The 15555-nt window shown below is 50.0% G+C and overlaps 1 protein-coding gene across 1 annotated transcript; it reads left to right on the plus strand.

Moving 5' to 3' along the window:
- Nucleotides 1-29: 29 nt before the first annotated feature.
- On the plus strand, nucleotides 30-15285 carry RTN4RL2 (reticulon 4 receptor like 2). Its single transcript, XM_072985419.2, has 3 exons — nucleotides 30-548; nucleotides 7350-7825; nucleotides 8991-15285. Exons 1-3 carry the CDS (start codon nucleotides 518-520, stop codon nucleotides 9795-9797), a joined length of 1314 nt encoding a protein of 437 aa, XP_072841520.2. The 5' UTR covers nucleotides 30-517; the 3' UTR covers nucleotides 9798-15285.
- Nucleotides 15286-15555: the final 270 nt, after the last annotated feature.

Here is a 15555-nt window from a genome sequence, read left to right on the forward strand (position 1 = left end):
AGGGTTACAGCGGCAGCGGGGGGGCGGAGCCCAGACCGTCCCCGGGAATAAGGCGCCGCCGCCCGGCTGCTCTCGCTCCCTTTCCCTCCGAGTGGCTGGCAGTGTGTCGCGGCGGCGCGCGCGAGGAGCGGCGCTCATGGGTCTGGGCAGCTCCGCCAGAATGCAGCCGCGGTCCGGCAGCTCTCGCCGGCGGAGCGGAGGGTAGCGCTGGGCCCGGGAGGGAAGGGTGGCAGGGAGGCTGGCGGGCGGGCCCCGGCCGGCCATGAACCCCCGCGGGCGGCGCCCAGACCTGGAAGGGCTGATCCTGCTCCAACCGGTTGCGTTGCGCCCCGTCCGGCAGGAACGTCGCTAGGGACTCCCGGGACCCGGACTGGTTTCACGGCTCAGCGAGGACTTCGGGAGCGACCCCTTCCCCACCTGCTCCTCTCCCCCCTTCCCCCCCTTTCCTTCTCCGGAGGCGTTGCCCTCCCTCCTCCTTTTTCCCCCCTGCCACATTACACCAAGTCTGCCTGGCACCATGCTGCTCCGCCTCGGACCCTCCTTGTACGGTGAGCGAGGACCTTCCGATCCGGATTTATTATTATTATTATTATTATTATTATTATTATTATTATTATTATTATTATTATTATTATTATTATTATTATTATTATTATTATTATTATTATTATTATTATTTTCTCTTGGGAGGGGGAGGATTGTTTAGACTGCGAGTGATGCTGATCCGGAGCCGAGGAGCCAGGACGGCTCGCGGGAGCGGCGGGTGTGGGGGGGGGCGAAAAGAGAAGAGGGGCTGAAGCCAGAGGACGGCAGGAGCACCCCCTGCCCGGGAAGCGGTGTGCGGAGGGCGCCTGCTCGAGCCAGACTCAGCGAATTCTGCGAGTTCGGAAGGCAGGGGCGAGACGTCGCGCCCTCGGCGGCTGCCCCTGGAGATCGCGCCCGGGAGAGCGCCGGAGCCGTCTCGAGGGAGCGGATCCTCTCTTCTCCGGCGCTCCCGACGTGTCCTGGCCGCCGTAGCCGGCTGGTGCTGCTGCTGCCCCGGCTAGCCCCCTGGCGACCTTGAGCCGGAGGCAGGAGCGCCAAAGGCGCCGCTCTGCTCCTCCTCCCTCCTGCAGACAGACGAGCCCGCGAGGGCCTCTTCTCGGAGCCGTCCTGGTTTTTGGTTTGGGTTTTCGTTTTGCTTCTTCGCTCCCGGCTGATGCTTCCGCACCAACTCCTGCGCCCGGAGCCTGGCTTCCCAAGGCCGGCAGCCGCCAGGGGAGTGAGTAGAGCTGGAAGTGGGGCCGGTGAGTGCTGCCCCAGGGCCCGGACCGTGCTCGGCCCCCTCGGTTATGTCGTCCGATGGCCGGGTGAGACCTCGTTTGCTGCTGAGATCCTGTGGGAAGCCCTTCTCGCGCGCGCCCATCTCCGGGGAGGGAGGGAACGTGTGGCTTCGAGGGGGCGTCAACTCCGGACGGACTCTGGAGTCAGATAGGTCTGAGACCTTTCCCCTCCAGGCGGTCAAAGCTGGTTCTCTGCCCCCCACTCCTCCGGCTCGGTTCCTTGTGTATATCTGAACTCGGAAAGAAGCGCAACTTCTTTTGCGCTGCGGGGGAGGGGAGGCGCTGGGGCTGAGGGCGAGGGTGAGGGGCCAGGCGGGCGTGTGGCGGTCCGGAGACACCAAGGGAAGTGAAATGGGTGCCTCTCCCCCTCGAGGGAGGCGGCGAGACAGGTGGATTTCACAAAAGACACCCGCAGGTGGCCGGGTGTAGTGCCCAGGAAGGGGCAGGAGAGCAGCAGGTGCTGCTGCCCATTTCCTGCCAGTTTTCCCTGGCAGCCTTCCACAGCTGGACAGATGCATGGCCCGTGGGGCTGCGGGATCAGGCGGCTGGGCAGCAGTTCAGGCATGGCAAGTGGTGAGGGGTACTGTGCCTGCCTGCCTGCCTGGCTGGCTGGAGGGATGCCGGTGGTGGCTTTCTGCTTGTTGCCCTTTATAGCCTGGCCCCCAATGGGTTACGCAACAACAGGCCGCTCTGCTTATTTTGGGGGTGTTAAATTATGGACGAAAGAGGAGTTGGGCTTTGTTCAGCTTTCTCTCACGTCACCAACCACGTCAAGGCCTGCTGAGGCTGCTCCCCCCCTTTCACCTCCCAACCCTACCCTACAGCTCAGCTGGCCTTTCTATTTCAACCCCAATGGGGGGGGGTCCAAATTTAAGAGCAGGGGTTGTGTGTGAGCTGCCTCAGCCTTTGATGGCGCTGAAGCACTGCTTTCTACACATACACACACACAACTTCTGAAGTGGGTCTCTTTCAAGATGGGTGGATCTTGTTACTCCTTCTGTGCAGAAGTCCCAAGACTAGACTTTCCCAGCCCGGTGCCTTTCCCAGCACAGTCCCAGTGTTGGACTACAGCCCCCATTATCCCCAGCCAGCATGGTTGGCTATGCTTTCTGGGATTTTAGGAGCTGGAGTTCAGTCAATTGGGAAAGCACCCCATTTGTGGACAGTGGATGCAAGCAGGCAACTACGTATACCGGCAGCTGGAAGGATATAACTCAGACCTGGACAATGAGAGACCTGTTCCAAATGAGCTTGGAAATGGCACTCCAGAAAATAGGATATATCTAAACTCCTGGCTAGCTACTAGTCTCCACTTACAGGGGAGACAGAGGGGGTCTCTTCAATGACGGATGTGAAGCCCTAGATAGTGCCTCCCCCCATGTTGTCTATTGTCAATTGATCTGCAGCACTCTTTTGGCATATAGGCTGGCAACTGAAGATTTAAACAGTACCATTCCGTGAGCTGTTGCTGGCCCAGGAGCTTGTAGTCATTGATCTTTACTCTATGGGAAGGTTGTAGGGTCAGCCCTGAGATATGGTACTTAAGAGCAACAGCATCAGCATTGCCATTCCTCTGATCTCAGAGGCGATTCATGTGATGGAGTGGCTGAAATTCTCAACAACTGTACTACAGTGTGAAAGGTTGTAAATACAGCCTTTGAGTGCCACAGGATATTTTGTTCTTGCAAGGGTGGGTAAAACCAACAAGCAACAGCTAAAAATCCATACAGTCCTGCTTTAAGCCAGTAGAGTTGACACCAGGGAAGGATGTGTGTGTGTGTGCAAATCTTTCTGTCTTGCAGTAGTCCAGTCGATATCCATGTCCTGGTCTTCTGATGAATGCTCTGCTTGAGAGCAAAGAAGCAGGATCATGTGTTTAGGTGTGTGCTTGTTCGTCTCCATTTGGTAGTATTGTTCCTATGAGTTGAAAATATGGAAGATTAGTCTGGACAAGGAAACAATTGTTGCCCTTAAGAGAAGCAGTAAAAAAAATATTTTCACAGGAAAGTGACAGGAAATAATGCTATTTCTTCTTTTCAGTCCTGAGCAGTGATAAATCTGGAATTGCAGATATTCAGTATAACACTGCCCATAGACCAGCCATTCTCAACTGGCGCCCTCTAGGGGGCCCTCTAGAGGGCCCTGGCACATTTGAAGGGGGCTACAGACTGGAAACAGTTCTTCAAACACCACCTTATAAGGTTCATTTTGCGACATACAATTCTGATTTGGTCTCTATTTCAAATTATGTTTATGGCCATGGCAAAGAAAAAATAGTTGAGAATGGCTTCCATAAACAGTAGTCATAACCAATAGATTTCGGGGCGGGGGGGAGTTTAAGATCAGTAGCTCTTAATTGCCCAGTCAAGGCAAAGCCTTTCTCAAATATGTATTCGCGAAGGCTTTCACGGCCGGGATCTAATGGTTGTTGTGGGTTTTTCGGGCTCTTTGGTCATGTTCTGAAGGTTGTTTTTCCTGACGTTTTGCCAGTCTCTGTGGCCAGCATCTTCAGAGGACTGGAGTAGGAACTCTGTCCATGCTCTGTTGGTGTTTGTTAGATAGTATTTATAGCTGTGGGAACAGCTTTTGCCTTTTTTCAGGAGATAAGGTGATCAGCATGTTTTTGTTGTGATGAGGGAGGGGGGGAGAGGGAGAGATTATCTGTCACTGGGGTTGATGGGTGTTGTTAGCTGGTCTTTTTTGTGCAATGATCTCTGGCCTTTGTGGCTGGGTAAGAGTTTGTTGACCTTTTGCAGGTTGCATTTTTTTTAGAATGGGCCGCCAGGCCGGGTTTAGTTTCAGGCCTTCTTCTTTCCTGTTGAAGTTTTGTTTATGTTTATGGATTTCAGTGGCATTCTCAAATACTTTGTACCACAGCAGGGATAACTTGCAACAACCTATCTCCTTGGGAGAATCCATTTCTTTCCTAGCTGCTACGAGTATTGCAGCTAAGAGGGAAGATGATGAGGAGGGAAGGTATGAAGGATGTCACAGTCCCTACTACTCAGGGAGTCTTGGGGCTTTGACTTTGTGAGCCCTGGCTTCACAATATGACTGCACATGTCTCCTGACATTGGTTTCACTTCTATATCTCAGGCCACAAAAGGATACTCCCTGTGGATACGATCAGTAGGAATGGACTTGCAATCTTGGCATGATGGCTAGTGTCCCCAAGTCATCTTGATTCATCAAGACGATGGCCTCAGATCACACGATGGACCAGTGAAGGGTTGGGTGCTCTGTAGATAGTTCCCTGTGAGAAGCAAAAAGCTGCTCTGTCCCTTACTAGCTCCCTTTCCCTTCCTGATACATTCTCCCCCCCCCCCCCGCAACTCCTCAGCTGTTTGCCTTTCAGCTGCCTTGACCACTGGGTCCCTCTGGTAGGATGTCCCACCCTTTGGCTTACTATTTGCTTCCCCCGTGTAACTAAAGGGGACGCACTTGTTGGGTGCATTCCTGGTGGGTGCTGTGCACCTGGGCATTGGGAGGGGTGGGCACTGAACTGCTGAAGGCCTTTGTCCGGCAAGGTATCCCTGTTGTGGGCTCCTACTGCTCTCTCCCTCTCTGTCTCGTGGGGTGAGTTGTTCCTACACCTTCCCCAGAGAGTGATCATTCATCACAGTACTGTAGTGTGGTTAAAAGCTAGAAGGACATGGAGGGACTTGTACTAATCGGAGTACAAACTGGAATTATCTCAGGCAAGGTTAATGAACATTCAGCAGAGCTTCCTTCTCGGAGAAGGGTTGAGGGTTTAAATCTCTGAAGAGGCATTTTAAGGGGGAGATGCCTTCATTCTCTCTCTCTCTCTCAATCTCTCTCTCTCTCTCTCATGCACACATTAAGGCTTGGCTGGATTTGGGCAGAGATTACAGGGCACAGATGATTGATGTGATGGCCGCCTTGTGTTAAGGAACATGGGGACTAGAGTAGCTTCTCAAGCTAATGTGATCTGCTAGTGTTGTGTCCATGTTTCAGAAAATTGTGAATGAGCCTCTTCTTGCAGTTCCTAAGAAAATCCACTAAAGCCTTTTTGTTCTGTATGACAATTAGAGTTTGGGGAATGATCTCAGGGCTGGGAAGGAGAAGAAAGCTAAATATCAATGGGTAATCTTGGGAATTGCTAGGAAGCAGGAGATGGTGGGCTGAGGTGGAACTGGGCAGGGAAGTCAGCAGTAGCTCCATCGGAAGTGGGTCTGCATGACAGAGAAAGAGAGGGAGTGTATATCTCTGTGTGTCTGTGTGTGTAGGGAGAGGTCAGCAGTACGTACCACTTGCCTGTAAACTCCCTTCCCCCAGGACAATCCAGGGAGGCCGGAGGGCTTTTATGGGGAGAGATGAGAAGCTTCCAAGCCCTTCCCCTCCCTTTTCTCTGCCCAAGCTCCAGCGAAAGCCACAGGCCTGAATTATGGATGAGACTCCTTAGGTTACAGCCGTTCCACCGCACCAGAGAAGAGTCCAAAGACAAGAAGCAGTCAACATTAGCAGCAGCTGCCGCTCCCTCCCCCACCCCACCCCCAGCTGGAGAGAAAGATTTCTCCCTTGTTTTCCCTGGAGGGGAGAACTGGCCTGCCATGATTGTTCTAGAGGAAATGGTCATTTGCTGGGGGAACACAAGCTTCCTTCCACCCCACCTAGGCTCTGGGGAAGAAGGTGGTTTTATAGCTGGGTGAGAAAGTGTGGAGCAAGGTGGAGCTGGGTTTCCTTCCCCGTTCAGTGTGCTAAATGGGACAGTGATGGCTGTCTGCTGACCTGGTCCTTTCCACCCCAGCAGGAGCCTTGCACACATTCCTTGCTTGCCCATGAGGAGATGGCCACTCTGTCTGAATAGGTCAGTGCAAGACTTGGGGGCAAAGAAAGGGACCTGGGGAGGGGGGGGGAAGAGCTCTGCTGGAGGCCAGGGAATTAGGCTACTGACCTGAAGAGAGAAACTGGCATAAAGGTTGCCTCTCCCTGACCCCCATTTCAGGAGAACGGGAGAGAATCACATTAGAGTGCCCAGTTGTGAGAGCAAACTTCCTGATAAGAAAGCAAAAGAGGGATCAGATGGTTCCTTGTTATAGGGACAATTCATGACGCCTTTGTATCTTAGTCAGAAAGAGCTTTTTCCCAGTGCTCAGACCCTACAGTGAATGTATGAAGATTGTAAGAGGAATATGTCTTGCTGAATGAACCTGGAAACAACCATTTTTTCCCCCTTTGGTAGGTATGGTACTGGTAGGAATAGAGATGTGCCAATATCTGTGGCTATTGGCGTTGCGTGAAGGACCCTGCCTGGTGCTTGTCATGAGGAGAATGAAGGCTGAAAGGAGTGGGAAGAGCGCGTAGGGCCCAAGCGGAGATGGTGTGAACGACTGAAACGGTATCAGCAGCTTGTGTTACTCGTTTACCACGTCACACCACCTACGCCAATACAGACAGAGGTTGGGAACTATGTACCGCCTGCATGGGAGTGCTCACGTGAGGCCATCTGTGCACATATGTGCACAGTGACAACGTACGCCTGGCTTGCCGAGGGAAAGCGCACGCACCCGCCTGCCTTCTCACGTGGGATTCTGCCTCGGCAGAGTTGCCAACTCAGGTGATTTTTGTGAATTTCATGATTCGGGGATTGTTTCTCTTCTCATCCTCCAGGTTCTTGAGGAGTGGGAGGCTTTTGGCTTTCTTTTCTTGAAATGGAAGCATGCAGTCCGTTCCCAAAGAATGAGAACAGGAGCTGGGAAGCATAACTGGAAAAAGTAGAGCTTCTGTGGGACACCGTATTGTCAGTCTGCCTTAATCTTTTGACGTTTCAGTGCAATGGAAAGCTTGGCACTTGAGCCATTTTGAATATGTGGACTGCGTATTTAGTGGGATGTACCAGAGGGAGTCAGTATTACCTAATAGTGACAGTAACGTGAATAGTGGTGTAATACATCAGTCTTGAAATAACCTGAGTAATGGGGGCCGGTGGGCCACACTGGCAGTATTGCACATAATTAGGGGCTGGGTAAGTGATGATGCTCATCCTTACCTGTTCTTCTTTTCCAGGCTTGGCTCCCACGTTTCTACTCCTGCTGGCCTTGCCCCTGGGAGCCCCCTCGTGCCCTATGCTGTGCACCTGCTACTTTTCTCCGCCCACCGTCAGCTGCCAGGCCAACAACTTCTCCTCCGTGCCACGGGTCCTGCCACCCAACGCTCAGCGCCTCTTTCTGCAAAACAATCTGATTGGGACCCTGCGGCCAGGGATGTTTGGGCCCAGCCTCACCACTCTGTGGCTCTACTCCAACAATATCTCCTCCATCCAGCCAGGTACCTTCCGCCACCTGCAGGGTCTGGAGGAGTTGGACCTGGGGGACAACCGCAATTTACGCACTCTGGACCCAGACACTTTCCGTGGCCTGGAAAGGCTCCAGTCTCTACACCTTTACCGCTGTCAGCTGAGTAGCCTACCGACCACCATCTTCCGCAATCTTTTCAGCCTCCAGTACCTCTATCTGCAGGAGAACAATCTCCTTTGCCTGCAGGTGAGTGGTTTCAGTTTGACATTGACACTGAGTTCATTTGGCCTCTAGAGTAGAAGTGAGCAACATCCAGATGTTGTTGGTCTGCATCTTCCATGGTTCTTCACCATTGGGTCTGCTATGCAGAGCTGTTGAGAATTGTAGCCCAGTACCTAAAGGACTGGGCTTTGCCAGCTCCTGTCCTGGAGAGGGCAGGTTCGCAGGTGGGCAGTGGCATGGGATCTCCTTTGTCGTCTAGTGGCCCTTTGAGTAGACCCGGTTCCATGTTATGGATCTTTGTCCCTTGTGAAAATGCACGTCCAAGTTGGTTTTTGAAGAAACATTCCTGCTGCTGTGGCAGAGGGTGGGGATTGAGGATGAGAGTTTGGGAAGGGAAGGGGGGTGGGTAGGTGGAGGGCAGGGTAGGATAGGACAGACTGTCCTTTGGGACCAAAAGATACAGGGAGAGCCACGACTCCTGGGTTTCAAATGACTGTGAGGACAGGTGAGAAATAGGCCCTGGGGAGAAATCCCACTTCCCTTGGTGAAAGAGGGGGGAAGCAGGAGTGCTGATAGTGATTCCCCAGGTAGATGGCTTAGCATGTGAATTCCTCTCTCAAGAGGGCAAACTAAGCCCCCCCCCGCCTCTAGGCTCCACTCTTATCTCATCAGAAGGGTGGCAAAGCACTGATGTGGCTCTGAAGCCTCCTCCCTTCTTCCAAGTATTTCTCCCCTGAAGGCAGATGCTCGGGTGCCCTGCCAGCGACTCACTTAAAAACCACATGCCTCTCCAGCCCTGGGCACTGTGGCTTCAGAGGAGGGGAAGCTCCAGCCTGGCCTGCAGCAGTAAAAATGCACTTATAGATGTTGCCTCCCTGCTTCAAGCCACATCCGTAGTGGAGGGAGGGGCCCAGGGTTGGTTGTGGAAGGAGGAGAGGAGGGAGGGCCCCTCTTTGGTGCCTCTCTTGTGGTGCAAGACATCCAGAGCAGGAGTCAATAAACTTTATGTTTCTACTCAGCAATAGACTCCTGCCTAAGGGCAGGAGGGAGGGAAGAACCTAAGAAGGGCAGTAAACATTGAGTCTTCAGCAGCAGCTGATAATACTCCCTGTGTAGGAGAGAGCTTTTGGGACAGTCCATTCTAAGATGCCTCTTCTTCATACCTCTTTCTTCTTCCTCAATCTCCCAGGATGACCTTTTTGTGGACTTGGCTAACCTGAGCCATCTTTTCCTCCATGGCAACAAGATCTGGCAGCTCTCAGAAAACGTCTTCCGGGGCCTGTCAGGATTAGACCGCCTGTTGCTCCACAGGAACCGCCTGCATGCTATTCCCACGTGGGCCTTCCGTGACCTGGGCAAGCTCACCATCCTGTATTTGTTTAACAATAGCCTGGCCACCCTCTCTGGGGAAACCCTCTCCGACTTGCCCTCCCTGGAATTCCTGCGCCTCAACAACAACCCGTGGGCCTGTGACTGCCGCTCCCGCTCCCTGTGGGCTTGGTTCCAGCGCACACGGGTCTCCGTCTCTGACGTCCTGTGCGCATCCCCTGCAGAGCGCAAAGGACGGGATATGCGTTACCTCAACGAAGAGGTCTTTCAGAACTGCCCTCTAGTCAGCCACCACCACCCTGTTGGCTTTGACTGGGGCTGTCGGCCTGAATGGGAGAATGGAGCCGTTCACCCCCACCCCCACCCGCACCCTCGTCCTCATCCCAATGGCTCATCCAATCACCTCTATGGCCTCGGAGGGTCTCCTCCTGCAGATCCATCCTCCTTCTATAGGGACGTGCCAGCCAATGACATCCGCAGCCCCAAGTATGACCCACCCACGGAAGATGACCATTGGGGGGGCTATGGTAATGAAGAAGGAGGGCAGCTGAAAAAGGGGTGCCCAGGACCGGGCTGTTCTTCTCTGGACTCAGGGGCTATCAGGATTGGCGCCCTCTCACTTCCCTTTCCCTGCTTACTGATGCTGTGGGGGCCTTCCTGGTTTTGACACTGGAGGGTGGCCGCCCTGCTAGTTGGCTTTGGGGACTGAGACTGAGAGATCCACACCAGGGATGGATCTCCACTCGGCACTTAGCTGAGGCCAAAGTGTTTAACCTTTGCCCTGTCACAGGGATCAAGGAAGACTAGATCCATTGCTGCTGCTGCTGCTGCTGCTTTCCTGACCAATTAAAACTAGAGCCACTTTCTGGGTGGCGTCTGTCATATTTCTGGAACATATGGCAAAAGTGCTCCTCTTTTTTAATTTTTGGGATATTGCATAACTTTCCCTTTCAAGATGTTCTCTAAATGCTCTTTCTTACTGGGTCTTTCCGAGGCTTCTCTGGCTTCTGTCTCCAGGAAAAAGCAAGGCTGTCTTCTGTGCATGTTAAGGAAGTATGGGATGTATGAGAAACCAATGTTCAGGGGCCTCGTTTCTTTCTACAGAATCCTACCATGCACAAAAGTGCCTGCTTTGCCCAAGTGGATGCTGATCCTTCACCTGAAAGGCAGAAACACTGTCCCCTTCCAGAGCTTAAGAAGACTCTAGGGCCCTCCTCACTCTTGACTCCTCCCCATTATCTTTTCATTTTTCTTTTTCTTTCTTTTCTTTTTCTTCTTTGGTGGGAACTCCAAGGGACCAATTCACATAATCAGTTATGCTGGTTACCAAGTGGAAAGTTTTGCTGATTAACCTCAGACTTTTTGGGGGCTCATGTCCAACATGATGATGAAGGTTGCTCTGCCAAGTGTTTTGCCCATCCTCATCAGAAGGTGGCGAGCTCTTCAGAGGTTTTAACACCATCTATCAGAGAGATACAATAAGGCTGGATTTCTTGTGTGGGGTGGACTAAATGACCTTTGCGGTCCCTTTCTGCTCTGATTAAATCTTTAGACAACAACAAGATTGTGTGAATTGGCCCTTTGTCAATAACATTTGAGTTTGTCTTTCCTCTGGTGCCTCTATCTATTCATCCTCTTTTTAGCCAAAAAGGAGGAAACAGGTTGGTTAAAGACTAATGAAATGCATAGAATTGCTATGAGGGGAGTGTTAGTTAAGGCCATAGTGCTGACTGGCAGGAAGTTAATTTGGGGAGATTAGCTTGCACTTTCCCCATCCACATACCCATTGTGCTCACGGCAGTAGATCCTGATCTAGCCCACCACTAACTGGCTATTGAGAGAGACCGAGGCTGAAGACACCTCTTCTTTCTGGCTTATTCAAAATACTCTTCTCACATTGTTTTTTTTGGGGGGGGGAACTGAGGCTGTGGAGCACATCTGTGACTGTTATCACCTGGATTTGTCACAGAGTGTATACTTGACAGGGTAACATGATTGGTTTGGGCTCCTTAGTGTGTACCACTAAGATAGAAATGTTTCTGGCAATCAAAAGCTTTCTTTGTAATGATGTACACCTCAGTCATGAAATGTACAAAAAAGGCCTCAAGTGAGCAAATCATGAAAATTTCAGAACCCAAGCTAATTCCAAATACCTACAGGTTTTTACAGGCTTAGGTTTGAATGTTAGCCTCTACTTACATCTTATTAGCCTGGAATATTATTTCTTTCCAATATTTATATACTGCCTTTCAACCCAAACTCCTCCATGTGGTTTACAGAGTAAAACTGGACAATTAAAACATCTGAATACTGATGCTTTTGCCACACATTTTCTTGTGCTCTCTTTGGTGGGCAGGATGTTGTTTGAAGGAGAAATCGTAAGAGTGGCCTCTGGGATTCCAGAGTTCTTAGAGGCGAGGCTGCTGTAGGGGCTGTGGGGGGAAAGACAGAAAGACTCCAGTCGCTACTGTTGTAGCTTGGTCTGGCCGACAGAAGCTATAAGACTGTGCTGCATGTGAGATGCTTTAACGGTCCAGCATCAGGACAGGAAGTCTTCAAATCTTCATGTCCAAGGTGGGTGGGAGCTATGTAAAGGCTGGCTTGAGGATGACAATATGAAAGGTACAAGCAAACAAAAACCAGTCATTAATACCTTAAACACCGATCCATTTATTCTGGCATCTGGTGTTGAATGCAGAGTGAAAAGGCCTTCAACCTATGGGCATTTACCCCATAATAAATGTATTAACTTTTGTGATGGTGCAGGATATTTGCTGTGTTTACCAGGGGGAAAAAAGCATGAGTGCATCCACCACCCTGAGAGTTGACATCATGTGGAATATGGACTGTAAGGAAAAACATGTGAAGAGAAAAGATACTTATAAGGCAGGAGTGGGGGACCTGTGACCCTGCATATGTGGCTGGACTGCAGTTTCTTTCCAGCATAACACAGTGGTGACCGGTTAGGGGAGTTGCAATCAGACAAGGACTGGAAGGCCATAAGTTGCCCACCCCCCCCCTCCTCTCAGGCTTTTTCCAGGTGTCAGAGCTTTAGATAGAATCACTGTTCATGTTCAGGTCAGTTAAGCCACGGAGTTCTTTCCAGACACCTAGAAGAGGGTCTCCTTCTCCAGGAAGGAAGGAGGAAACCTGCCCTTTGAAGACTGGCCACATGGAGTTTGAGAAGCCAGTATTCTCTCTCCCACTCTCTTTCTGAATCCTTGTTTTCCTCTTCTGCAAGACTCACGTCAGCATCTCGTATATAAAAATATTTATAAAGGTTGGCTGTTCCCATTCTAAAGAGAAATACTTGTCATTGACGATTCCAGTGGATCAAAGATTGTTCTTTAAATGGCATGTTAAATTGAAAATGTTCTGCGGTGGCATTTCACAGGCAGATACATTTGGGTAGGGGGTTGTACTGCTGAATTCCTTTCGTTATTTGCCCCAAAAAATCATTTGGCAACATGGTATGCTAAAAATTACATCGTCATCTTCTCCCATCATGTCTGGCAACAAGGAGAGCTACCCAGATCATGAAATATCCAGTTCTTTGAGACCTTTTGATGGGAAGGGCCCCCCAAAATCTTCTGCAATGGTGAGAAAGACCCCACAGTGCTCCTCTCTGTGTGTGCGTGCATGTGTGTTTGTGTTTGAAAAGAGGGTGTGGATTTGGTGGCTGGCACCAGCCGTCTTGGCTTTTTGATGCTTAATATTGCCTTGGGGGCTGTAAATTGTGACAGGGAGGGATGATGCTGGAGAGGTTCTTCTTATTTTGAATCTTTAATAGGCGCAAAGAGGGGTGGGATCGGCAACAGTTAGGGCGAGGCAGCAAGAAGAGCATGTATCTTCCTTGTCCCAGCTTTCTTAATTTAACTTCACATAAGGGAGAGGATGTGAGAGCTGGAAGAGTGGGTTATTTTTAGCATTCGAAAGCCTGCTAGTAGCCAGAGTTAAATGTGAAGAGCACAGGTGCTGCGTATGTGTATTCGGGTGTGTCTGTGAGCATCCTTGTTTGGCGAGGGGGGCAGGGGTAAGGGTTGAATCAACTGCCAGAACATTGCCAATGGTTTTAGGAACAGGAAGGTGAGGAGGACTGAAGGCAGAGAACGCAGAGGAGGGCAGCACAGGATTCTGGGGCTGTTGGGTGGCATTCCTGTGAAGGGTTGGGGTAGGAGCACATGAGAGTTAGGGTTAATTGGCAGGGGTGCAGGTGAAGGCCAAAGAGGCAGTGAAGGCCATGCTGAGCCGTGAAAGGGAGAGGAAAGTGCCATTAAATCTGCCAGCAAGACTCCAGTGGGCTCAGTCTTTCCAGGTCAGGTAATTATCCTTGTGAAATATTCATGACCCCTTATCCCAGATGCTATTTCAGAGCAGCAGGGGGAGAGAGAGGGATGTGAGAATGAAGGCTCAGGAAGATACAAACACGCACACGCACACACACGCACACACACTGGCTGTGTGGCAGCAGGAATCGACAAACTGCACATCCCCTTGTACCTTGTACCCACCCTTCCCTTAAAAAGAACAATCTCCACAGATTGTGCAAGCATGACTTCCCATCCGTACTGAAAATGGTGGTGTGTTTATAAGAAAGAGAAAGGAGCAGAGGCCTGTTCATTGCGTGTCCTTCACCTTGTGAAATCCACTTGCTGCCTTATTGCCTACACACTGAGCTAATGTGGAAATTGGAATGGGCTTCATTCCTGAAAAGCTAGGGCTCAGGGCGTAAAAAAATAAAAATAAAAAATCTATGTCTGTCGTGGCCTCTGCACGAAGACTTCCTCTTGCTGTTCCACCTTGCCATAGTGTCTTGATTTTCATAATTAACTATCAGTTTTCCCCTGGATCTAAAGATTTTTAGAGAGATGGATCTACCCAGAGAAGGAAAGCATGACCTTGAGCTCGCAAGACCCAAGCAGAGTTGTTATTAATAGAACATTTTGACTGTAAGTCAGGTTCTCCAGGTCAAAAGTATTTGACACTACCTAACAAAAATAAAAACAACAAAGGATTTTTGATGTTAAGGATGAATGACAAATCTATTGTACTGTGGCTGTCCAAATAGAATGGCATAAACAGCAGTAGAATGTCCTAACCAAGAGAATTAATGGTACTACTCTATTCTGCTTTGAACAGGCCTCACATGGAGTACTGTGTCCAGTTCTGAGCACTACAGTTTAAAATGGATCTAACATGTCCAAAGGATGGAAGTGAAGATGGTGAAGTGTCTAGAAACCATGCATTGTGAGGAGAGTACAGTTGAGAGAATACATTTCATAGATTCATAGAAGAATGGAGTTGGAAAGGGGCCTATGAGGCTATTGAGTCCAACCAAAGTATTTCACATGATTGTCCAACTTTGTCTTGAATGCTTCCAGTGCTGGAGCGCTCACTACCTCCTGAGGAAATTGGTTCCAGTGTTGTGCTGTTCTGTTAGGATGCCTTTCCTGATATTAAACAGATCTTGAGCCCATTATTTCACATCCTCCACTCTGGAATGATCATGAATGAATCATGTCCCTCCTTTGTATGAAAACCTTTCAAGTATTTGAAGAGTCCTATCATATGTCCCCTCAGTCTTTTTTTCCTGATGGCTGAACATGTCCCGCTCTTTCAGTCATTCCTCATAGTGGTTGCTTTCAATACCCTGATCATTCTTGTTGCCCTTCTCTGAACTTGTTTGTTGACAACTTAAAAGTCTGGTGTCTGGTACTGGACACAGTACTCAAGATGAGGCCTAACTAGTGCCAAATCGAGTGGAACTAGTACTTCATGTGATTTGGAGAGTATATGTCTGTTAACACAGCCTAAAATAGTATTGGCCTTTTTTGCAGCCACATCACACAGCTCATATTCAGTTTGTGATGTACAATAATTCCAAGATCCTTCTCATATGTAGTATTACTAGGTAGAGTATCCCCCATCTTGTAGCTGTGATTTTGTTTTCTTTTTCTTAGATGTAGAATGCACTTATCCCTGTTCAATTTCTGTTGTTTTCAGCTCAGTGTTCAACACCTATCAAGATTGTTTTGAATTTTGTCTCTGTTCTCCAAGGCATTATCTATTCTATTTAATTTTGTGTCATCCACAAATATGATAAGTATTCCCTACACCTCCACACCCAAATCATTAATAAAAATGTTGAACACTGAGTCCAGGACTGAGCCTTGTGATCCCCTCCTTGTTACCTCCTCCCAATCTAATACCATGGATGAGCATTCTCTGAGTACTATTCTGTATCCAACAGACAGTAGTTCTATCCCGTCCACGTCACTGTCTTCAAATATTTGAGAAGTCGTCCTATGGCAGATGGAGAAAGCTGGTTTTCTGCAGTTCAGGAGGGTGGACTAGAGATGGGAAGACCTGGGGGTGGGGGTGGGAAAATTGGGGGGGACACTTCCCCCTCCCCCCATTTTTCCCCC

This window comes from Pogona vitticeps, chromosome 1 (assembly GCF_051106095.1).
Source record: "Pogona vitticeps strain Pit_001003342236 chromosome 1, PviZW2.1, whole genome shotgun sequence".
NCBI classification, from domain to species: Eukaryota; Metazoa; Chordata; class Lepidosauria; order Squamata; family Agamidae; genus Pogona; species Pogona vitticeps.